We start from the raw sequence: 25,332 nt of genomic DNA on the forward strand, positions 1-25,332 counted from the left end.
TTAATATGTATGTTTATATATGTTGAGTAGCTGTAACTTAATCTAGTTTCCTCACATTTAATCTGGGTTTCATTATTTCTAAAACTATCAGATTTATTTGATTTGTTGGCTTTCAAACACTTCTTCAGAAGAATGCTCTATCATAAACTTATATACCTAGCGGTCCTATGAGTGTAGACAGAGGATAAAGTAGAAATTGAGTCCTGTACTTTATTATAAATACTTTCAGCTGCAGCCACGTCTTTTATTATGCACAACAGTTAATTTTAGAGTTCATGTTCCCTTTGGGACTGAGGAAAAAAAATTTCATTAAAGTTTACTTTCTTGCAGAGCTTTTAACACATAGCTATTATTTTCTAAATGTCAAAGGCTGTTGAAAAGAACAGGCAGTTGTTATAAAAAAAATATAAGGGTGATGTAAATGTAGAGCAAATGAAATTCATGCAAATCTAGCTTTCCCAAACTATCCTGGTAAGACTCAGGCTAGTGTTTCTTCATGCTGAAATTAGGGAACTGAATATTAAAAATTGCATTTCTTAAAAGTTTGTGCTTACACATTATTAAAGAATAATAGCCACACAAAAAACCCTTAGTTAGAAATTTTAGCAAGATGGTGACATAGGAAGATCCTGAAGTCACCTCCTACCATGGATACGCCATATCTACAGCTATATCAGGATCAATTTCCTCTGAAAAAACCCTAAAAACTGGGGGAAAGACTGGGCCAATGAGAGGGAAACCACACTGAAGCAGGTAGAAAAGGCTAAGACACAATCTCACCACAAACTCTACTCCTGGTGCAACAACCACAGTCAGGAGGGAACTCATAACCTTGAGCTTCTCCAGAGGGAGCGATGGGTTCACACCCCACATTGGTCACCCCAAAGTTTAAGATTCAGCATCTGAGAGATGAGCCCCCAAAACATCTTGCTTTGAAGACCAACAGAGCTTATGTCCATGAGACCTGTGGGGCTGTGCAAATCCCAGGAACAGTTCTTAAATGGCTTGTGCACAGACTCACCCACCCGAGGGTCCAGTGCAGAGGCACCCATACTTTATGTGAAAGAGACTTATTTCCCAATCTTAAAGCATTGTTCTGAGGGGCAGCAGCCTGCTGGGATGCTCTGCGGGACAGAGACTAGTCAGCACTGTCCTTTTGTTTTCCTTCTACTTTGCTAAAGCTGGCAGGCACTATCTTTTTTTTTTTTTAACCTTTCTGGTGGGTGTCATCTTTTTATTTTTTTACTTTCCTTCCCCCTTTCCTCTTTTTTCCTTTTTTCTCTTTTTCTTCCTTTTCTTTTTTTAAGTGGATGTCATCTTTGTACTTTCCTTTTGCCCACTTCAGCCAGTGGGCACCATTTTTGTGCTCTCCCTCTGCTGCACTCCAGAGCACCTCTATCTCATGGAAAGGTGATTTTATACATGTAAAGTGCCCTTGTTTTTACATTTGGTGACATAGTTTTTGCAGCTTCCACCCAGGGAGTGGCCTTTGATCATCAGGCAGTGAGGGGGACTTACATCCCTGGGTCTCACAGGACTGTAACAATTAGACATAAGATTACCATTCCCAGGGCACTGTACATACAGCAGACTAAAACACACCCCTAGCTTTCTGTAAAAGACACCTATTTTATCATCCAGGAGCTTCAGCCCTGGGGAGGCATCAAGTCTGGCACATACAGAGGTATTCTCAAAGAATGTCAGCTGGGGGGCATCATCTTTGCATGTTCCTCCTGAGTCATCACAGCTCACTGGTATCTCCCATAAAGAAGCTTATACACTCATCTGGAGCCCCAATTTTTGTGACTGCTGCCAGAGGGTACCTTCAGATAGCCTGGTTCTGGTGGCCAGCAGAGTTTATGCTTGCAGTCCCAGTGGACTACATACACTTGCATTCTTGAAAAGATATTACTTGACAATCTGGTTTCCAATCAGCCTGAATCATGAAACTGACTGAGTTCTCTCCTTTGAAACACTGACTGACTTTGGCACATCTTCAACTATTGGGAGCTATTAAAAATAAAACAGCCTGCTTGGACAATTACAAAGAGTTGAGAGAAAACTAAGAGCTAGGGCACGGATAAATGAGAAGATTCATTTCCTAAACAAGGCCAACCATTCAAGACTAGGAGAGGTGGCTGTTTCATCATATGCACAGATACCAATACAGAAAGTCAAGCAAAATGAAGAAACAGAAGAATATGTTCCAAATGAAGGAACAAGATAAAGCCTCAGGAAAAAAGTTAATGAAATATAGATAAGTAATTTACCTGATAAAAGTTCAAGGAATGGTCATAAAGATGCTCACTGAACTTGGAAGAATGGATGAACAAATGAGAACTTCAACAGATAGCAAATAAAAGAAAGTTCCAAACAGAAGTCACTTAACTGAAGAACAGAGTAACTGAATTGAAAAACAACTGAGGTGGGGAGGTCAACAGCAGATCTGATGAAACAGAAGAAAGGATCAGTGAACTTGAGACAGGGCACAAGAATTCACCCAACCAGAGAAGCAAAAAGAAAAAAGAATGAAAAAAGTGAAGATAGCTTAAGGGACTTATGGGACAACATCAAGTATATTAACTGTTATATTGGGGGGGGTCCCAGACAAAGAAAAAAGAGAGAAAGGGGAAGAAAGCTTATTTGAAGACATAACATCTGAAAACTGTCCTAATCTGGGAAAAGAAATAAATATTCAGACCCAGGAAGCCCAGAGATTTCCAAATAAGATGAACCAAGAGATCTACACCAAGACACATTAAAATTAAAATGTCAAAAGGTAAAGACAGGAGTTCCTGTGGTGGGTCAATGGAAATGAATATGACTAGTATCAATGAGGATGTGGTTTCAATCCCTGGTCTCACTCTATGGGTTAAGGTTCCAGCACTGCTGTGAGCTGTGGTGTAGGTTGCAGATGCAGCTCAGATCCTGTGTTGCTGTGGCTGTGGTGCAGGTCAGTAGCTATGGCTCTGACTGGATCCCTAGGCTGGGCACTTCCATATGCTGTGGGTGTGGCCCTAAAAAGCTAAACAAAATAATATAAAACAAAACAAAAATGTAAAGACAAAGAGAGAATTTAAAAATAGCAAGGGAAAAAGAATTTATTATGTACCAGGGAAAGCTCTTAAGACTATCAGCAGATTTTTCAGCAGAAATTTTATAGGCCAGAAGGAAATGGCACAATATATTCCAAGTGTTGAAAGAAAAAAAAAATTCCAACCAAGAATACTTTACCTAGCAAAGTTATTACTGAGAATTCAAAGAGAGAGAGAGGTTTCTGGACAAGTTAAAACTAAAGGGTTCTTCACCTCTAAACTGCCCTTACAAGAAACCTTGTTAAAGGCATTTTTTTTTAAGTTGAAAAGAAAAGGTGTTAATTAGTAACAAGATAATAAACAGAAGTATAAATCTCACCTGAAAAGGCAAATATATAGTACAGGTAGTGTATTAATTACTTATAAAGCTAGTATGAAGGTTGAAAGACAAAAATAGTAAAAATGATGTTAACTATAATAATATTTACTTAAATGATACACAAGATAAATGTAAAATGTGACATCAAAACCATAAACTAGCTGGGAAGGGATAGTAAATATGTAGATCTTTACAATGTGTTCAAACTTAAGTCGGTATCGATATAAAAAAGAACTATAAGGAGTTCCCTGGTGGCCTAGTGGTTAAGGATTTGGAATTGTCACTGCTGTGGCCAGGGTTCAAGCCCTGGCCTGAAAACTTCTTTGAGCTCTGGGCATGGCCAAAAAAATAAAAAGGAATGTTATAAATACAAATTGTTATATGTAAGCCGCATAGTATCAAATAAGCAAAATCTTAGATACACAAAAGATAGTGAGAACCTAATCATATCACTAAAGAAAGTCATCAAACCACAAAAGAATAGAAGAAATGAACAGAGAAACAACAAAACAGCCAGAAAACAATTAAAACGGCAATAACACATCTATCAATAGTTACTTTAAATGTAAATGGACTAAATTCTTCAACCAAAGACAAAGGACTGGATGGATTTTAACAAAACAAAACAAAACAAAACAACCAAGATCCAACTACATGCTACCTACAAGAGACTCACCTCAGACCTGAGAACATTACAGACTCAAAGTGAAGGGATGGAAAAAGGTATTTCATGAAAACTGAAACCAAAAGAAATCTGGAGTAGCTATACTTATACTAGACAAAATAAACTTTAAAACAAAGACTATAATAAAAGACAAAAAAGGTCATTACTTAACAATAAAGGGGTGAATCCAGCAAGAGGATATAATACTTGTAAATATTTATGACCCAACATACGAGCACTTAAATATATAAAGCAAACGTTAACAGACCAAAAGGGAGAACTAAATAGTAATGTAATAATAGTAGAGGACTTTGATAACCCATTTACATAATGGATAGATCATCCAGACAGAAAATATAAAGAAAACATCAGCCTCATATGACAAGTTAGATCTGATGAACTTAAGAGAAAAAAACATTTTTTTTCTTTTCTTCCAAATGAGTGTACAGGATTTTTCAGATTAACCAAAAAGAATAAAGTAGAGATCATCAGTTTAGGAAGAAATGAGGAATAGAGTATGTAAGACATAGATTTTAAAGGACTAGTCAATTCACTGCCTCATACTCCTGAACACCAAAAAAGGTATCCCAATATATGGACATATATTCATCAAAATGCTTAAACTAAGAATAGAACATTCCATCAAAAGCAAGAGACTACACATTCTTCTCAAGTGCACATGGCATATTCTCTAGGATAGATCATTTGTTAGGTCACAAAACAAGTCTTAAATTTAAGAAAACTGAAATGATAGCAAACATCTCTTTGGACCACAAGACTATGAAACTAGACATAAATTACATAAGAAAACTGAAATATTCACAAATGTGTGAAGTGTAAACAACATGCTACTGAACAACCAACAAGTCAATGAAGAAATCAAAGTGAAATAAAAAAAACATTGAGACAAATGAAAATAGAAATATAATATACCAAACTTATGGGATGCAGCAAAAGCAGTTCTAAGAGGGAAATTCATCTCAATATATGTCTACTTCAAGAAACAAAAAATTCAAACAATTTAACTTTACACCTCAAGAAACTAGAAAAAGAACAAATGAAGCTCAAAGTTATTAGAAGGAAGGAAATAACAAAGATCAGAGCAGAAGTAAATGAAACAGAGACTAAAAAACAACAGAAAAATATCAATGAAACCAAGAGCTGCTTCTTTTAAAAAAAATAAACAAAATTGATAAACCTTTAGCCAGACTCAATAAGGAAGAGAGAGAGAGGGCTCAAACATAAAATCAGGAATGAAAGAGGAGATGTTACAATGATACCACAGAAATACAAAAGATCATAAGAGATTACTATGAACAATTATATGCCAATAAATTGGACAACCTAGGACAGATGGATAAATTCTTGGACACAAACAACATTCTGAGTCTGAATGTGAAGAAATAGAAAATCCAAACAGACTGATTATTGGTGGGAGACTGAATCAGTAATTTAAAAACTCCCTATAAACAAAAGTCCAGGACCCAACAACTTCACTGGTGAACTATACCCAGCATTCAAAGAAGAATTAATACAAATCCTTCTCAAATTCTTCCCAAAAATAGGAAACTCATTTTTTAAGGCCAGCATGACCATGATACCAAAAGCAGACAGGGAAACGACAAGAAAAAAAAATTATAGGTGAATATCCCTGCTGAACATATATGCAAAAATCCTCAACAAAGTATTATCAAACTAAATTCAACAGTACATTAAAAGAATCATATACCATATCAAGTTGGATTTATTCCAAGGATACAAGGATGCTTCATATTTCAAAAATCAATCAATGTGATAAATCACATTAACAAAACAGAAGATAAAAATCATATGATCATTTCAGTAGATACAGAAAAAAGCATTTGACAAAATTCAGCATCCATTTATGATTAAAATTTCTGAACAGAATGGGTATAGAGAAAGTGTACTTCAACATAATAAAGGTCATATGTGACAGTTAACATCATACTCAATGGTAAAAAGCTTTCAGAAAGAAGACAAGGATGCCTACTCTCACCATTTTTATTCCATAAAGTACTGGAAGTCCTAGCCAAAGCAATTAGGCAAGAAAAAAATTATTCAAATTAGAATAGAAATAGTAAAACTGTCTCTAGGAGTTCCCGTCATGGCTCAGTGGTTAATGAATCCAACTAGGAACCATGAGGTTGCGGGTTCAATCTGGGTTCGATCCCTGGCCTTGCTTAGTGTGTTAAGGATCTGTTGTTGCTGTGGGCTGTGGTGTAGGTTGCAGATGAAGCTCGGATCCTATGTTGCTGTGCCTCTGGCATAGGCTGGCAGCTACAGCTCTGACTCAACCCCTAGTCTGGGACCTCCATATGCCATGGGTGCAGCCCTAGAAAAGACAAAAAGACAAAAAAAAACCCCAAAAACCAAAAAACCCCAAAACCCAAAAAACTGTCTCTATTTGCAGATGAGACAATACTATATACAGAAAACTCTAAACACTTCACCAAAAAACATTTAGAACTAACAAGTAAATTCAGTAGATTTGCAGGATAGAAAACCAACATACAGATATCTGTTGTGTTTCTATACACTAATAACAAATGATTAGAAAGAGAAATTAAGAAAATAATCCCACTTATAAGGGATCAAAAAGAAAAAAATAACTAGGAATAAATTCAATCAAGAAAATGAAAGACCTGTACACTAAAAACTGTAAGGCACTGATGAAAGAAACTGAATAAGACACAAATAAACAGAAAGATATTTCATGCTCATGGATTGGAAGAATATTTTTAAAATCTCCATACTATCCAAAGCAGTCTATAGACTCAATACAGTCCCTATAAAAATTCCACTGGCCATTTTCACAATATTAGAACAAACGATTTTAGAATTTGTATGGAACCATAAAAGATCCCACATGGGCAAAGCAATCTTGAGAAGGAAGAACAAAGCTGGAGGCATCATGTGTCCTGATTTTAAACTACATTATAAAACTATAGTGATCAAAACAGTATGATACTGGCATAAAAATAGATACATTGATCAATAGAACAGAATAGAAAGCCCGGAAATAAACCCCCAAGACTTGGCCAATTAATTTATGACAAAGGAGCCAAGAATAGTGGGGAAAGGATAGTCTCTTCAATAAGTGGTGTTGGGCAAACTGGACAACAACATGCAAAAAATGAAACTGGATCACATCATACATAAAAAATAACTCAAAATGGATCAAGACTTGAATATATGACCTAAAATAATAAAACTCCCGGAAGGAAATATGGGGGTAAACTACTTGACTTGGTCTTGACAATGATTTTTTTGTATTTGACATAAAAAGCAAAAGCAACAAAAGTGAAAATAAACAAAAGACTACATAAAGCTTCTGCACAGCAAAGGAACCCATCAACAAAATGAAAAATCAACCTACTGAATGGGAGGAAATATTTGTAAATCACCTATCTGATAAAGGGTTAGCATCCAAAATATAACTCAACAGCACAAAACCAAACAATCTGATTAAAAAAGTGGGCAGAAGACCTGAATAGACATTTTTCCAAGAAAGATGTACAGAAGGCCAACAGGCACATGAAAAGATGCTCAACATCACTAATCATCAGGGAAATGCAAATCAAAAGCACAATGAGTTATCAACTCACACTTCTGAGAATGGCTATTATCAAAAGAACAAAAAATGAGAAGTGGTGATGAGGGTGCGGATAAAAGAGAAACCTCATGCACTGCTGGTGGGAATGTAATTTGGTGTAACTGCTATGGAAAACAGTATGGAGGTTCCTCAAAAAACTAAAAATTGTACAGCCATACGATGCAGCATTTCCATTTCTGAGTAATTATCTAAAGAAAATGAAAAACTAATTTGACATTCAAGACATTTAACAGACAAGTAATGTCAAGCTACTTTTATAAGAAAAGTCTTGCCCTCTAAAGTTAAAATAAGATGCAAGATTTCCATTTCCATAAAAATTTATAGCAGATATGTTTTCTGAGCTCAAACTACAGGTCCAACCTCAATGCAACTGCAAAGGAAACTTCTATATTTCAAAATCCTTAGTGAAACTTAACTGTGCAAAAAGAAATTTCCATATTTCCAAATCCTCTAATTTTCATCTAATCTTTAATAGGAAGTGATAAATCTGCAATGAAATGACATGCCAAAAAGCAAATACCAAAAGAAGAATATAAAAAAAATTCTACAAATGTCTCTGAAGAGAGGAATACGCTTAATTAAAATTGTATGCTTGAAGGATGATATATCAGTATCTTTTTACTATATGCATGAAAAGATATTTTCATAATGATGAAATACATAAAATCTCATTATGGATAAGAACATTTTGCATTCAATTATGGTAATTATAATACTAACTTTGAATACAATTAAATGAAATATTATTTCCAAAAATGAATTCAATTCTTCTCATTAGTAGTCTGTATTACATAAAACTGTACTCAATTATTGCCATAAATTGAACATCATCAATAAAAATTTTGTGGAAATTTGTTTTCTCTCTTTTTATATGAGTAACCATGTAATATTCTCAGTTTTGTCTCTTGACCTGCAAATTTGACTATATGGTCTTTTACAGAAAACATCTGTTGATCCCTAATCTAAGTCAGTGATTTCTAAAGTAGTTGTTCATCAAAATCTCCTGTATTTAAAAAACACAAAACTGGTTCACCTGTTAATTTTTTCCTTGCACAGGCAGGTTGCCACTATTGGTCTATAGTTACTCCATCCCTGATCCCATTTATCATGAATCATCTTACAGCTGTAACCACTATTATCCTAACTTCCAACAGAGAGAAACAGAGGATTATTAAGCAGAGGATGCCTACTTATATTACATTAAGCAAGTCAATGGCAAAATTGGGGTAAAACCCTTAGGAGATTTTTGATCCTTGATTATTTTGGTCAAATTAATTAAGATAAATTTATTTTATTTTCTTGACAAGGGACTCAAAAAACCAGTTTTGAAAACACAGGTATAAAGGTAGAAGAGTAAGATATTATTCTCCTCAGCCTAATTATAAAGGCAACATTCCCTTTGTATCTTTAATGAGCACTAACAAAAGACGTATTAACAAATTAATTCTTTCAATAAACATTTATCGAGTATTCATTTATATATGCAACAATGTTCCAGGTGCTAGGAGTATATAGCAGTAAACAAAACAGCCCAAATTCTCTGCCTTCATGGAGCTCGCATTTTAGTGGATGGAAAACTGTAACATCTCTCTAACACCCCTTCAAAATGGCCCAAAGATGTGAATAAACAGGCTTAGAGTTGAAAACTCAATTTACCACCATAGGAGAGAGGAAGACTGGTGCAAATACAAGTAAGTTTCTATAGCTGGTGTTGGCAAAATGAGGTATTCTGATCAATGACTTCAATAAAGTATGAAATTTGAAGCTAGGCCATCAATAGGAAGTGACAGGGCTGGACATGCTTATGTTGGGGGGTGAGTATAAAACAATGGCTACTGTTCTTTGGGTCCCCCGGTTTGTTCAAATAGACAAAAGCAGCTATAAAATTCAGCATCAATTTTCCAGTATCTCACTCACATTTTTTGATAAGATACATTTTCTTCTATTTTCCATACAATCTTTCAGACTGAGGGCATAAAGTTCAAACTTGGGTTAGGGTAATTAATGATAGTCCTCTTATGTTGAATATCTCTTTTATCACTCTGGAGTCTTTATTATGGAGTGGTTAAGAGATGGCTACATTCACAGGGAATTGGGATTAGATCAGTAGACTAAGGAGAGAGTTCTGTGGAAATTGTCTTAATCTTCAATGCTTATCGGTACCAGGATCCAGGTAGGGCCTCAGAGTCTCCTGACACCCATCACTGACAGCCTCCTTTTTATAATGTAACCATTTAGGGGGAACACACAATGCAATGCCTTATAGTACAAAGAAGGCATTGAAACACCTGCAGCATTGCTTGGTGCCTTTGACTGTGAAGTGGGCATAAGGTTAAAGGGGAAAGAAGAGTGAAGAAAGAAGGAACAGACACTATTACTCCTGCTGATTTATAAAACTATCTTCTAAAACTTCGTCTTTCCTTTCAAAACACTTAAAAAGTTAAAAAACAAACAAACAAAAAACTTCATCCTACTACAAGTTTGGGTCTTTGCTTGTATAAAGGCAAATGACTCTGAAAACTTTGTTTTCAGGAATGAGAAGTTCTGCTAAAAAGGGCTCTACGAGGGAGGAGGAAACTCACCACTCAGTTGCTGGGGCACAGCCAGGCGGCTGGGCTTCAGGATGAACTGGCACTGCATCTCTCGGGGCAGCTGCTCCATGAGGAAGGCCTCCTGGAGGCTGGAAGGTGTAGGGGAGTCCTTTGACCCCTGTGTCAGAAGTGCGGTGTCTCGAAGATGGCTCATTTTAATTCCATAGGGATGTTCATGTCCTACACAGAGAAAAACCTGAATGTAGACTTTGGGCTCACTGGCACTGTGAGTGTGTATGCTGCGTATGGGAATGTATTACAATTTGCTCCTGGGGCTTCTGGTATAAAGATCCTTTTGTTGACAATGATCACCATACACACTCTTACAGTTGGAGACCATGGCATAATGCAGGTGGCCCAACCAGAATAGGTTTTTTTTTTGGGGGGGGGTGGGGGAGAAAAAAAAAACAAAAAAGAAAAAAATCTTTAAAGAATACCTTGTTTGGGAATGCACAGATTAGCGTGTGAGTCACACAATGTTGATTTTTCTTATGTTAACATCTAAGAATATTTAAGTGTTCTAGTTTCTCCTTTGATACTAACTATACCTGTAAATCTTGAGCAAATCCTTAACCCCTCTCAGCCCTAAATTCATGTTTTAAAATATTTACCCTACCTATCACATAGATTTAAAAGGATCAAATAAGTACACTTTAGTAGTTCATATTATTTAAATAGTAAGGGCAAAGAACTATATATTTCAAGCATCACTATGATTACTATGATTCAATATAAGATGCCTGTCTGAAAAAGACATTCTATACTTTTTATGAGCTATATAATTAGAGTTACTCAAGAGCATTAGGACTTTTTTCTTGACTTACGCTTCCCTCCCACCCCTGCTCTCTGAAGTTGTTATTCATAGGCAATAATTGTAAGGACGACTGCAGGGTACTAGGAATACAAAAACAAGATTCAAAAAGGAATTTTCAAACTAGAAAAACTAAACCTTGGACTTCTGACTGCAACATGACTTTTTTTACTCTTCGGTACTCTGCGTAACTGTACTTTCTTAATAAAGTACCATTGTGCAGTAGATCTAGTTTATTTATTTTTTTTTTTCTTTTTAGGGCCACACCTGTGGCATATGGAAGTTCCCAGGCTAGGGCTCCAATTGGAGCTACAGCTACTGGCCTATGCCATAGCCACAGTAACACTGGATCCGAGCCACGTCTGTGACCTACACCACAGCTCACAGCAATGCCAGATCCTTAACCCATTGAGCAAGGCCAGGGAATGAACCCGCATCCTGATGGGACACTAGTCAGATCTGTTTCCACTTTGCCACAATGAGAACTCCAAGTTTACTTTTTAAAGAAAGTAAATTCTTTTCTATTCCTGATTCATCACTGAATATAACTCAGTGAACTCTTTCTTTTTTCTTTCCATCTGGCATAGTCATACAATATCAATGCTCCATTAATATTGAGTATTATAGCAACTTTCAGGGATTAAGAAAAAAAAGAACTTCTATGACAGCAATAGAACAAAATCAATTATCAAAATAGCCAGGAGCTAATCTGTAATCGCAGTTTGCAAGGAACTTTAAAATATACAATGAAGAATTGCTGCTAAGTAACAATCACGTCCCATGGATTTTTAGTGAGAGTTAGAAATGAAGCTTGAAGCTGTCTTAAGCCTGAGAGTTACTGCCTATATAATTTTAATTAAATTAATATATTTTATTACAACATCTATTTTAAGTATTAATTTGATTTTTAATCACAGCTTTAATTGTTGCTCATTGACTTTTACAAAAATGACATTAAGAAAGAAATTGGAAATGTAGTCCAGTTTGGTCCTCAGCCATGAGCACAATGACTTGCTTTAAGTCTGAGAATAAACATTTCATAGAAAAATTTGGTTTTAGGTTATTCAGGTCACTTGCAACCTGAATTATGCAGTAGTGATCTCACAGGTAAATGAAACAATTTTAAGAGGTAACTTATATGATATGCTTTGTACAACATATGGCAAACAGTAAGCATTTAAAAATTATTAACAGAAATTATCATTATCATCATCATCATTGATGCCACCATCTCAAGATCTGCTACAGATAATGTCTCATTGTAATTGGTCTATTTCTGTTAACCACAGTGAATGACGTCACTGATCATGAAATCTTTTTTAGCTAAATGATTTAAATAAGGTGAGATGTATCTAGTTATCAATAATTCTTCAAAAAAATACTAGAAAGCTTGGCTAGAAAAACAGTAAAGTAGTTAGCAAAGTAGTAGCTATTGCAAAGTTAGTCAATGAAGATTTTCAGGAATCTAAATTTTAGGTTTAGTTTCATTTTCTTTATGATGCCTAGGAAAGTTTTGCGTGCAGGACAGGTGTTAAATACTCACTGGTAGATTAAGAATAATTATTGGATTAGAGATGGTCTTTCCATAGAGGCAAGTAGTAGGTAGGAAAGGGAATAGGAAATTTAAGAATTAAACATGAAAAATAAAAATATAGGAAAAAGGAATACCTATATGTATTGCTTTCTTTTAGAAAAACACTTTAGAAGTTCCTGCTGTGGCTCGGTGGTAATGAGACCAGTATCTATGAAGACGTGGGTTTGATCCCTGGCCTCGCTCAGTGGGTTAAGGATCTGGTGTTGCCATGAGCTGTGGTGAAGGTCACAGATGTGGCTCAGATATGGCAGTTGCTGTGGCTGTGGTGTAGACTGGCAGCTGCAGCTCTTATTTGACGCCTAGCCTAGGAACCTCCATATGCCACAGGCGCAGCCCTAAAAGACCAAAAGAAAAAAAAAAAAAGAAAGAAAAAAGAAAAGAAAAATATTTTAAAAGGTTGGCAAGATAGTTCTCTTTATAAAGTGAAGAGAAGAGGAAAATTTATATTTCTCTTTCCAACTATACCATTAGCTGCTTGAATGAAGAGAGATTATTTGTCTGGCACACGGGAAATACTTTAAAGATATTTATTAAATTAATAAATGAGTATTACATATGATTTAATATTTAGTAGTAATTAAATTTAATACCACATGACCAATTCTGAGACATTTATAGTTATAATTAAAACATAATCAATCCTATTTTAGATTTTCACAGAAACTTACCAATAAGAGGGTATGGTGCCTCTTCTCTGCCAGAATTGACCCATAACTGGTAGTCTTTTTCTGAGCCCTTGGAGATAGAAAAATTAACAATTCCTTCACATTTGGTAAATGAATGAGGACACATTTTTTTTTTGACATTCTTATTTTTGCAAAAGAAAAACAGGGATAATATAAATGCTTTTCAGGTTAATGGTGGTGGATATGGTTTTTGAAGATGGCAGTGGTGATTCCTATAACTTGCCTCTCTTTCTCTAATCCCCAATGAGGACTCAGGAATCCTGCCCCTTTTCTCTAGGGATGACTAGGCATCCATAAACTGCAATGGAATCAGGCCCTCACTCTTATGGGAAATCCACAGAATGTGAAATCATATGTATGCCTTTTTACAAAGTCAGAAGAAACTTTTTGGTTTTCTAAAAGGTTAATCAATCTTTTTTGGAGTCCTGACTTCTGCTATGTCAATGCATTTCTCAGAGAACACTGGACTTAATCTTCTGCGAACACAACCTTGTTATGCAGAAAGCCATAACACTGCTGTGTCTATGATGAAAAAGTAAAATCTCAAAGGCTGGCTATTAGCTTAGCTGCTTCTGAGTGCAAGGAGAAGAATGACAAGGGACTTTGAGGAGATGGGTAGCTGGCACAGTCTACACTGGTTTTACTTTGGGCAAGTCCAGTCCTGGGGATAGAAAGAACGAGAACGCTGTCTAGAGAACAGGCCCCATTATGGGGAACATGAAACTGTTCACTAGCAGAATTATGATCCAGCAATACTAAAAGTACCACTTGAAAAAGATAATACTAAATTATACAAACTTTGTTGTATCCTCTATAGAGACAAAGCAAAAATGTTTGAAATGAAATTAGAACAGATTGGAAATATTTAATATTCTTGCCTTTATCTTCTGATTAAAAATCTTAGCCCTGACCTTACAATGAATGTCGGGTCTTGGCTGGGAAATAACCCCAACCAGATTCCTCCCCTACTTGGTCACTTCCTTATTGCAAACAGATAGAGTAATCTAATAAAAATCTTTTCTTTTTTTTTGTTGTGTCTGAAAATACTTTAATAAGCCCTTAGAACAGTATAACCGAACTGCCTCAATTCCTAATTATACTGAATAGAAATATACTTAATATGATCACTTTTTCTAAAAGAAAGGCATAAATAAGCACATGAGTCATGTCATTAATTAATCTCCCTTAAACTACTCACTCTCTTCCAGTGTATAATTTTGTAAACTTAGAGGTCAATGCAGAGGTGTCTGCTTTACCTAGTGCATATCCATATTTACTTACATCTTAAATATATCATTAAATTTAACTAAAATAAATCAGATTTCTCAATCTAAATTTTGGTTTCCCTGAGTTCTTAAGGGCTTATGATAGTATGTGTGAAAGCAAATCAAAATACAGTTAAGACTATGGCATATCTTAAGTATCTGTTGTGTCACATCTTAGGAACACCGTGTTTTCATATTTATAGAGAACTCACTCAAGAAACGGCATTGTTCAAGTGCTTCCTTGAGTTTTCATCCTTCTGAAAGTCACTTCTTTAATAACATACCCACCAGTGTCGTGTTTATGTACCAGTAGGGGGGACATGAGAATTTCCAATTCTCTTTCCCTATCTCATCCTCAAACATTCCAATCTTCTCTATTAATAAAATCTCAAAAGCTCACCATTGCCCCATGAAACAAGAAGCAGAAGCTACAAGAAAAACAGGGGAGGAGTTCCTGTCGTGGCGTGGTAGTTAACGAATCCGACTAGGAACCATGAGGTTGCGGGTTCGATCCCTGGCCTTGCTCAGTGGGTTAAGGATCCGGCGTTGCTGTGAGCTGTGGTATAGGTTGCAGATGAGGCTCGGATCCCACGTTGCTATGGCTGTGGTGTAGGCCAGCATCTACAGCTCCAATTCGACCCCTAGCCTGGGAACCTCCATATGCCATGGGAGCGGCCCCAGAAAAGACCAAAAAAAAAAAAAAAAAAAAAGACAAACAGGGGAAAATGTGGTGTGTGTGTGCTAAAGATCTTTAAATACATGATGAAATCCAAAGCTTATTTTTTAATTTACCAATTCATTAGAGGTACCATCTACCTGATTCTCTGGGCCTGCAACCAGTGAATATTGTTTTTGGCCATATGTTCTTTACATAAAAGTTCTACTATAGAACAAATCCATCAGAATTCATCATCCTGACACTGACTGAATCTTGGGCTAGTAAGTGAATAACTAGGTAAGGAAGAAGAAGCAGGGGAGGAAGCAGGGAAAGAATAATCATACAGGGACAAGTGAGAAGGGGGAAGGAGGCTGAAACTTTCTTTTTAAGAATCTTATACCACCCCCCAAATGTATATGGATTAAAAATACTTATCATTACCACTCTGAAATTATAGTCGAATCTTATTATGCTTTGTAGTGCACACAGGATATAATGTGGGAGTGGAAGAACAGCACTTGATATTAAGCTAATATATTAAAACTTCACTGATCCAGGTGAAAGACCTATGCTGTGAAACCTATGCTGTGAAATCACTGATTAAGGAGACTGAACTCAGTACAAATAAATGGAAAGATAACCTATGATAAATGATTGTAAGGATTAATACTGCTATAATATTCATACTATCCAAAGCAACTGACATATTTAATGCAATCTCTACCAAAACACCCATGACATTTTTTACAAAAATAATCCTAAAATTTCTATAAAAGACACAAAAGACCCAGATAGCCAAAGAAATCTTGAAAAAAACAAAAAACAAAAAACTAGAGATATCATGATCCCTAACTTCATACTATACTACAAAGCTACTGTAATCAAAACAGTATGATACTGGCACAAAAATAGACACATAGATCCATTGAACATAACAGAGTACCCAGAAATAAACCCACATATCTATGGTCAATTAATCCATGACAAGGAGGCAAGAATATATAATGGAGAAAAGATAATCTCTTCAATAAATGGTGCTGGGAAAACTGCACAGCTACATGTAAAATAATGAAACTAGAATATTTTCCCTACCATATACAAAAATAAAGTAAAAATGGATTAAAGGCCTAAATGTAAAACTGGAAACCATAAAATTCCCAGAAGAAAACAGGCAGAACACTCTTTGAAATGAATTGTAAAAAAAAATATATTTTTGGATCTGTCTCATAAGGCAAAATAAATAAAAGCAAAAACAAACAAAGGAGACCTGATTAAACTAAAAGTTTTTGCAAGCAAAGGAGACCACTGACAAAACTCCCATATAGAGTGGGAGAAGACATTTGCAAATGATATGAGCAACAGGGAGTTAATACCCAAAATATTTAAATAGCTGATACAACTCAATTCTCAAAAAAACCAACCAAATTTAAAATGGGCAGAAGAACTTCTTTTTTCCAAAGAAGACTTATAGATGGCTAGCTAACAAGTACAACTGCAATAATGAGTTATTAACTCACATCTTTCAGAATGGCTTTCATCAGCAAGAACACATATAACAAATGTTTTCAAGGATGTGGATAAAAGGGAACCCTCCTACACTATACCACTTACATAGCTAAGAATGTAAATTGGCACAGCCACTATGGAAAACAATGGAGGGTCCTCAAACAATTGAAGATATGATCCAGCAATTTCATTTCTGCATATATATCCAAAGAAAACAGAAAAACTAATTTGAGAAGATATATGCACCCCAATGTTCACATCAGCAACCGAAGTGACCATCAACAGAAAAACAGATGAAGAATATATGGCATACATATCTACAGATATCTGCATATATTTATAGATATACGTAGAATATTTCTCAGCCACAAATAAGAATGAAAATTTTGCCATTTGCAACAATATGAACAAACTTGGGGTGTATTATGCTTAGTGAAATAATTCAGATAGAAAAAGACAAACATCATATGTATTTACTTTTATGTGGAATCTGAAAAATAAAACAAATGGACAGGTATAAAAAACAGAAACAGACATACAGGGAATAAACTAGAGTTCCTAAGGAGTTGTGGGGTAGGAGGAAGGGCAAGACAGGTGAAGGGGATTAAGAGGTATAAACTGGCAGGTATGAAAGAAATAAGATATATGGATGTGATGTACAGCACAGGGAACATAGCCAATAGTTTATGATATTTTTATATGGAATATAATCTATAAAAACATGAAATCACTATGTCATACACGTGAAACTAATATACTGTTGTAAGTCAACTACAGTTCAATTAAAAAACCCCCCAAACCCTCAAAAAGAATAAAAAACTTACTGTTCTTATTTTCTACATTATTGGGGATAAAATATAACTTTCATGTTTCTAGTAATCAACTGTCCTATGATGGAAGGAATAATATTTATAAGAATCTACAGTATCAATGTTTGTTTTTAATTAAGAATATCTAGCAGAGTAACTTACATTTATCCCTAGCATTGGTAGTGACTTGTTGATAACTTCATTTGCTGTATCTGAATTCGTTACTATTATAGTTTTAGACTGTGGGGAAAAAAATAAGAAATACAGCTATCAATAAAGGATTTTAAAATAGGCAAACAAGTACTTACTGCCAAATGATCGTTCACATGCAAATCTTGATTTCACATGTTGACAGAGTAAATCACATGACTTAAGTAGAACACAAACCCTTGATTATAATTTACTTTCATTCCATTACATATTATGCCTTTTAATAAAACATCTTTCTCTTAAAATAAAGAATATGTGGCTCACAAAATAGAAGACCTTAAGCCAGAAGGAAAAAGGATAAATATATTTAGGAGAGGTGACAAGGATCACCCTCCTCGTCAAAAACAAATGAAAAATAACCACTGAGGTTGGTCCTCCACAACATGTCCACAACTATCTCCATAAAGCAACACACAGTAAAAAAGGGAGAGGGTTAGAATGCTTTCTAGTTCTTCCTGAGTACTGTTTTCAGAGTGTGGGTTTTCATTTCTTTGCACGGTAAAAAGTCAGTTTAGGTAAAATCAGAATAAGAGCTGGTTATAAAAGACATTTCAAGTTTAGAATTAAAAACCCCCTTATTTATTGAGCACTTTCTGTATGTTAGGCACTGTGGCTACTGAGCTTTCCATTCCTGAAATATGTAAAGGCCTTAAAACCAATGAGTCCAGCAAACAGATTGAAAATTTTAGAAAGTTCAAGTCTATTACCAACTCTGCCATTGAATGGGATATCTCCAAGTAGCTCTGTGCTAAATGAGAAATTACTACTTAAAAATAGATAGTTCACAACAAAAAGACATGGAATTAACAAGATTCTGAGCATCTATAGAATTAACTGAATTCTAAGATATTATTTAAATATAAGACAATGCTATGCTATCAAAAAAGAAATATTTACTATGCAGATATTATAATCATCAGATACATCAATAATTAAGGCTGTGTCCGTGATAGGGCTTATATGGCACAAATAAGTAGCACAAATGATACTACTACTGCTATCATTTATGTAGTACTACTGCTTACTCTCATTTTGGAAACAAAATGATATAAAAATGAAACTAAGTGAAATCCACTGATAAGTCATCACTTAGCCCTCTGTTACAGTATTTCATCTCTATAAGCCTATTACTTGACATGATAAACTGCCTCAAGTTTGTTAACTGCTTTCAAATTGTGTTCCTTATAGCTCCGAAGATGCAAAAGTATTTCAGAACCCATCAGGGAAGGCTCAGCGTTTGTCTCCTACTAGAGCGGCAGAGATGTTTTACGTGTTGGGCTTTAACTTGAGACAGAATTATCATGAAAGGCTTCTGCTTTTTTAAGTCGGAAAGCCCATCCATTTAATTTTAGGAAACATTCCATAAAGTCTTTTGTAAAGTGAAGGATATTTCCCATAATACTAATAATCACTCCCAATGTACCTGGTTTCTAAGATGAGTTTTCTTAATATTAGATAACATATGTTCAAAACAGTGACTACAGGATGTGTATTTTTCCCTGCAGCCCTCTCTGATAAGATGTAACAAATGAGTTTTAGCAGATAAGTAAATGAGTAAAGAGTCACAAATGAGAATGTTACTATTTTGTCCATATTAGCAGGATTCACTAACAGGCAGTGCATAACTAAAACTCGAGGATAAAGAAGGCTTCTCATGCATGCCCTCCTACTGGGGGAAGTCACTCTTTCTGGAAGCAGCGCTCTCTGAAAGGAGACTCTTGGTGTGAAGCAACTTCAGAGGGCAAGGGATAGTGTGTCCTACCATCATGGACTTAACCGGGGCACTAGTGATTAAACAGAGCACCCAATCCAACCACACCTCGTCTTCTCTTCCAGAACCAGTCCTTTCTCGAGCGCACTCTTGCCAAACACTGACTCCTGAATGTAACCAACTGCCATAACAAATCAATCAAAGCCAGCAGAAAACCAGTGGTGTTTCTCTCCCCTCCTTCCTTTGCTACAGAGGATTTCTGTAGTCTCATACCACCACGTGAGCCCTTCCCTCAAGCACTGGCATCCTGAACACGTGCATAACTTTTGCCCCAAACGTAACTGTTTTGTACTACATATTTTTCCACACACAAAACTATTCCGTGTGATCTAGAGCTACTGTGAAGTGTGGCAATCCACTGTATCGTAAAAATGTGTTTCCACTTCTTTGTTCATCCTGGACGCCATCTTGGCATGTATATTATATTTCGGTCATCAAATTCCACACAGCAACTACGGCTAAGGAGACAATTTTTATTTGACCAAAATGATAAGAACGGTATGGTGGGAACATGCTGCTCTGTTAAAAATGTCGTCTCTCCCAGCTCATCCATTTATTAACCTGAGGGATTCAATAACTAAAAACTCAAAGAAGGAAGAACTTTCTAAAATTACTCTCTACTTAAGAAGCGACAAGTTGGAAAAAATTGTTTAACACTAATGGGAAATACCTCCTTGTGGAAATGGCTTTGCTGTAAGCCTCCGTGGCTGCTATTGAAAGGATCCAGAGAAACACTAACGCCAGAGGAAGGAATGAGACATCTGACAAGCAATGTTCTTTCCAAGTGCAAATGTTAGATACTGCAGTTAATATGAATTTCTCCTGCTTCATTTCTCTAGGGTTACTTTCACATATACAAAGATACACATGTGCCCAGGAAACTGCACTTTCCCCCAATAGCGGTATTTCTAAACGCCTACCTTCCACAGCATGTACACAGTCTGTTTGTCTGTCTGTCTGACTGTTTCTATTTTTTTTTTAATCCATAGTGTTCTGCCTTATGCAGGGACTTGGAATTTAATTTTCTGGCTTAGAAACACTTACATAGGCACAATTCCCAATGTCCTTGGCGAAGACTTTGAGGGGAATGCTCTTCGGGTAGTCCTTCTCTTTCTCTAGATTGATGTATCTAATCAAATGCAACAACAACCCAAAACAACACTGAGTCAGATGGGTTTTGCTAATGGCTTATTTTTAAATCAATCTATTTTGCTAATATTTTCAAAATACTTATATGCTATTTTTAAAAAAGACAGATGGAAAGACTCAGCAAAGTCAGATTACATTATGGGTTGGAAGAGAACTTTAAAAATTCTCAGGACATTAGGCATGGGCACAAAACAGACCAGAGAAGATCCATTTCAAGTGAGGCTTGAGAAGCCAGTCAGGTTAAGGCACCTCTGGGCGATGTTTTATCCTCAAAGGTTTCCTGCCTTCTCTGGATGGGCCCGGGATCTTAGGGCTAAGTACAGGAGCATATATAATAATACCAAAACAAAACAACCACCTTTTACTTCTTACTGAGCTGCCCAGTGGACTATATTTCTTGGTTTGTCTCCATGCTTGGGAAGGGACAGCAGGGAAAGAGGGACGGACTATGGGAATAAGAGATGAACCTCAATTGACCATTTTAGTCTGTAAGCTCAAAGGTAGAGAAAATAACTGAATACTGAGATGCTCAGCAGAAAACCCTCTGAGTATGGAAACTGAATACATGCTTTGAGGAAATGATTAGCTGCAAATAGTGGGTTGGTGATACGGAACAAGATGGGAGAGATTACTAATTTCTGTCTAGAATGATCTAACTAGACCTTACTGTTCTCCTTCCTAGAAAGTAAGAAGTACATGTAATTAGAGAACATTATAGTCAGTAGTGGCTAGGATACAGTCTAAACATCAGCTCATTTTGAGAACCAATGAACAAATTTCTACTGAGAAGGGAGATAATTTGGGGGCACATCCCTGCAGAGAAAAGCTTAATTCATTTAACTGCACCTTAGAGATTAAAAATATGGATACTGAAAAATACCTTTGAAGGAGAGAGAGCCATCTGTCCTTCTGTTCTTGAGAACTGCAATCAGAGAAAAGGGGAGAGAAAATTAAACCACGTACAATACTTGTTCTAACAAATTAAGATTGTCAATCCAGATGAAGCATGTGAGTGCACACAACTGTTCTGGACAGCCCTGAAGTAATGGCCACGAGGAAGAACTACACAGTCAAGAGTATTTTTATTAAAACCTCTCGGGTGGGCCCAAGACAGACCTGGTTTCTTACTTTATGGCTCTTCTACAAGTGGTTTCATTATAGTGGGAAAAGTGCTTGATTAGGAATTCAAATACCTGGTTTCAAAAATATATGCAAGATATATCATCATGGGAAAATCCCCAAATATCTCTCAGCTTTGATTTAAACATCTGTAAAACTGGGCTAATTACCTCAGAGTGTCTTATAGTTTTAAGTGCCATGCAAACAGAAATTGTGCTTAATTTGAGATTATGGAGAAATTTGGCATATTGATGGCAATATCTTGGTCCAGAAACCAGTCTGTTGTCAGAAGAAACATTTATTTCTCTAAACATATGGCAGGATTATAACTTAGCAAATTAGTTTATAGAAAACTTATTCCTAATTACTATAATCCTCTGATTAGGATCAATTCATTTACAACTAAATAACTACTGATTATTAATTTTTCTGCTAAAGTCACTGCTGCATTTAATTCTTAAAGTTAAAACAACTTAAAGTTTATTTCTATATGGTCTTATTATCTCACTAGCTTTTAAAATCATATTTCTAATCTTCTCAAAGAAGCTGGAAACCCTAGTTATTTCCTTGTTTCAGATAAATATACTTAACAAATATGTAATTTATTTCGTTGTCGCTTAGCAATTTTCTCCATAAACAGTCTCCCAAGATTGGTCATAGAAAGTGCATTATTTCTCTTTTGCCACTGACCAATTTTCATCTCCCACAACTTCTTACTATCTTTCATACCTTCTCCTTTTCTAAGTAGAAGATACTCTAGGTTCGCTTATGTCAAATATTGTATTGATTTAGCAAAAATCTATGTTGGAAAACAGGTGAGTTTTCTTTAGACTTTTAAATTTTTTCAAACAATTAAAGTGTCCCTTTAAACACACAGTATTTTTTTTAAACTTTTAACTTTTTTTTTGTCTTTTGTCTTTTTTGTTGTTGTTGTTGCTATTTCTTGGGCCGCTCCCGCGGCATATGGAGGTTCCCAGGCTAGGGGTTGAATCGGAGCTGTAGCCACCGGCCTACACCAGAGCCACAGCAACGCGGGATCCCAGCCGCGTCTGCAACCTACACCACAGCTCACGGCAACGCCGGATCGTTAACCCACTGAGCAAGGGCAGGGACCGAACCCACAACCTCATGGTTCCTAGTCGGATTCGTTAACCATTGCGCCACGACGGGAACTCCTAAACTTTTAACTTTTTATTGACACTGAAGACCCATGGGAAAACTGTTCAATGCTTAAATGTACAGTTTGGAGAATTTTCACAAATTGAACACACCCACGTGATGAGCACCCAGATTATGAAACAGAAAAGCACGTTGGGAGGTTTTCTTGTGGTTCCTTTTCAGGCATTAGTTCCCACTATCCTGACTTCTAACAAAACAGAATAATTTTGTTTGTTTGATGGCCTTTTTTAAAAAATCCAATAAGCCACCTGTATCTTTTGATTGGAGCACTTAGTCCACTGACATGTAATTATTGATAGGTATGTACTTATTGCTATTTTACTACCTGTTTTCTGGTTGTTTTTGTAGTTCTTCTCTTGTCATTTCTTTTCTTTCTGTTTCTTCCCATGTGGTTTGATGATTTTCTTTGATAGTATGCTTACACTCCTTTCTTTTTAGTTTTTGAGTATCTATTGTAGGTTTTTAATTTATGGTCACCATGTAGTTCATATATGTTGACCTATAACTATATCTACTTGTTTTAAACGTAGTCATTTAAGTTCAAATACATTCTAAAATATCTACATTTTTTACTCTCCTATATTTTTTGTTTTTGATGTTATATTTTACTTTTTAATGCTTATTCCTTTATTTTATTGTAGTTATAGCTACTGCTACAATTTTTTTTTTGTCTTTTATTTTCATACTGGCTTACTTAGGTGGTTGATCTTCAGTCCTCACTCTTTATTTGCCTTTCCTAGTGGAGTTTTCCCTCTCCTACAGGTTCTTATGTCTTTTCCACTTAGAGCAGATCCTTTAACATTTCTTTTAGGGTAGGGCTAGTATTGACAAATTCTTTTAATTTGTGCTTTCTGAGAAGTCCTTCATCTCTCCTTTGGTTCTAAATTATAATCTTGATAGGTAGAGTGTCACAGATTGTAGGTTTTCCCCTTTCAGCACTTTGACTACATAATGCCACTCCTTTCTGTCCTGTTTGGGATCCTCTGTGTGCTTCCTATACCTTGGTATCTGTTGCTCTCTTCAGATTTGGGACATTTTCAATCATAATTTTTTGACATATATTTTTATCCCATTTTCCCTTTTTTCTTCTTCTGGGACCTCTACAGTGCAAATGTTAGTAAGCTTAATGTTGTCCTAGAATCTATTAAACTTTTCATATTTTAAAATATTTTCTTTTTTGCTCTTCTGATCAGGTGATTTTTATGATCCCATCTTCCAGGTCACTTAGTCTGCTATTCATTCCTCTAGAATGTTTTTTCGGCTTTTCATTCTTTGTTTCTAATTGGGTTGTTTTATATTTTCTAGTTTCACATTAAAATATTTCACTTTGTTCATCTATTCTTTTCCCTAATCCGATTAATATTTTTATTATAAATGCTTTGCATTCTTTGATAAATTGTTTATTTCTGTTTCATTATTTTTTCTGGGGTTTTCCTTTGCTTTCTCAATTGAACCAGTCCCTCTGACTTTTCGTTTTGCTCAATGACATCTGCCTCTATGGATTTTGGTGCAACAGTTACCTATTATAGTCTTCAAATGGTGTTCTTCGGTGGGCTCCTCCCCACACTGCTGTGTGCCCAGTACCCTCGGTGGGAGAGTTGGATTTGACATGGATGGAAGTCACATCTCTCCTCGGTGTGTGCTAGCAGCTATAGCCCTGGTAGAAAGTGTAGCTGGAGATGGACGGGCTAGAGCTGGGTGTGAGGCACCAAGTCCCACATTCAGCCAGAGACTTGGGCAGAGTCTAAACAAAAAATTTGGAGCTTCCCTTCTCTGATACTCTCCTTTTACACATTTCCTCCCTTAGGTTCTTGTGGCTGAGGCTTCCCTAGATTCTGATTTTAGTTTTTCAGCCAAGAAAAACTGTGTGTTTTTGCCAATTTAGTTGCCCTGCACCATGATGTGACTGCAGCTTGCCTTCAGGCTAATGCCTTGAAAATAGGAAACTCACCCACTGCTGGTGCCTTCTTCCAAGTTTCAATTCTTCTGCAAAATATGCCAACTTTTGTTCACTTTCCAGCACCTTCAGGTAGTAGTTGTTGCATTTTGTTCAGAGTTTACAGTTATTATCTGTAGAGTGGTCAGTCTGTTAAGACCTCACTCTGCCATACCAGAGTCCAAACGCTTCAACACAACTTTTTTAAAAGAGTAATCTTTTAATTTTGAAATAATTTTAGATTTCCAGAAAAGTTGCAAAGAAAGAAGAGAAAATCCCTGTGTACCTTACGTCCAGTTTTTAGTTTCCTCTAATATTATCCTCTTATATTATTAT

At 35.9% G+C, this 25,332-nt stretch overlaps 1 protein-coding gene across 1 annotated transcript in view; it reads right to left on the minus strand.

The window, feature by feature from the left end:
• Window positions 1–25,332, minus strand: part of ARHGAP20 (Rho GTPase activating protein 20) — a 112,060-nt gene that overhangs the window by 19,727 nt on the left and 67,001 nt on the right. Inside the window, exons 5-9 of the mRNA XM_047753382.1 lie at window positions 21,643–21,684; window positions 20,658–20,742; window positions 17,795–17,872; window positions 13,377–13,443; window positions 10,295–10,483 (exon numbers count right to left, since the gene is read on the minus strand). Coding sequence (XP_047609338.1) covers window positions 10,295–10,483; window positions 13,377–13,443; window positions 17,795–17,872; window positions 20,658–20,742; window positions 21,643–21,684 — 461 coding nt within the window. The remainder of the gene's footprint in view (window positions 1–10,294; window positions 10,484–13,376; window positions 13,444–17,794; window positions 17,873–20,657; window positions 20,743–21,642; window positions 21,685–25,332) is intronic.

The sequence above is a fragment of the Phacochoerus africanus genome, chromosome 11 (assembly GCF_016906955.1).
Source record: "Phacochoerus africanus isolate WHEZ1 chromosome 11, ROS_Pafr_v1, whole genome shotgun sequence".
NCBI lineage: Eukaryota > Metazoa > Chordata > Mammalia > Artiodactyla > Suidae > Phacochoerus > Phacochoerus africanus.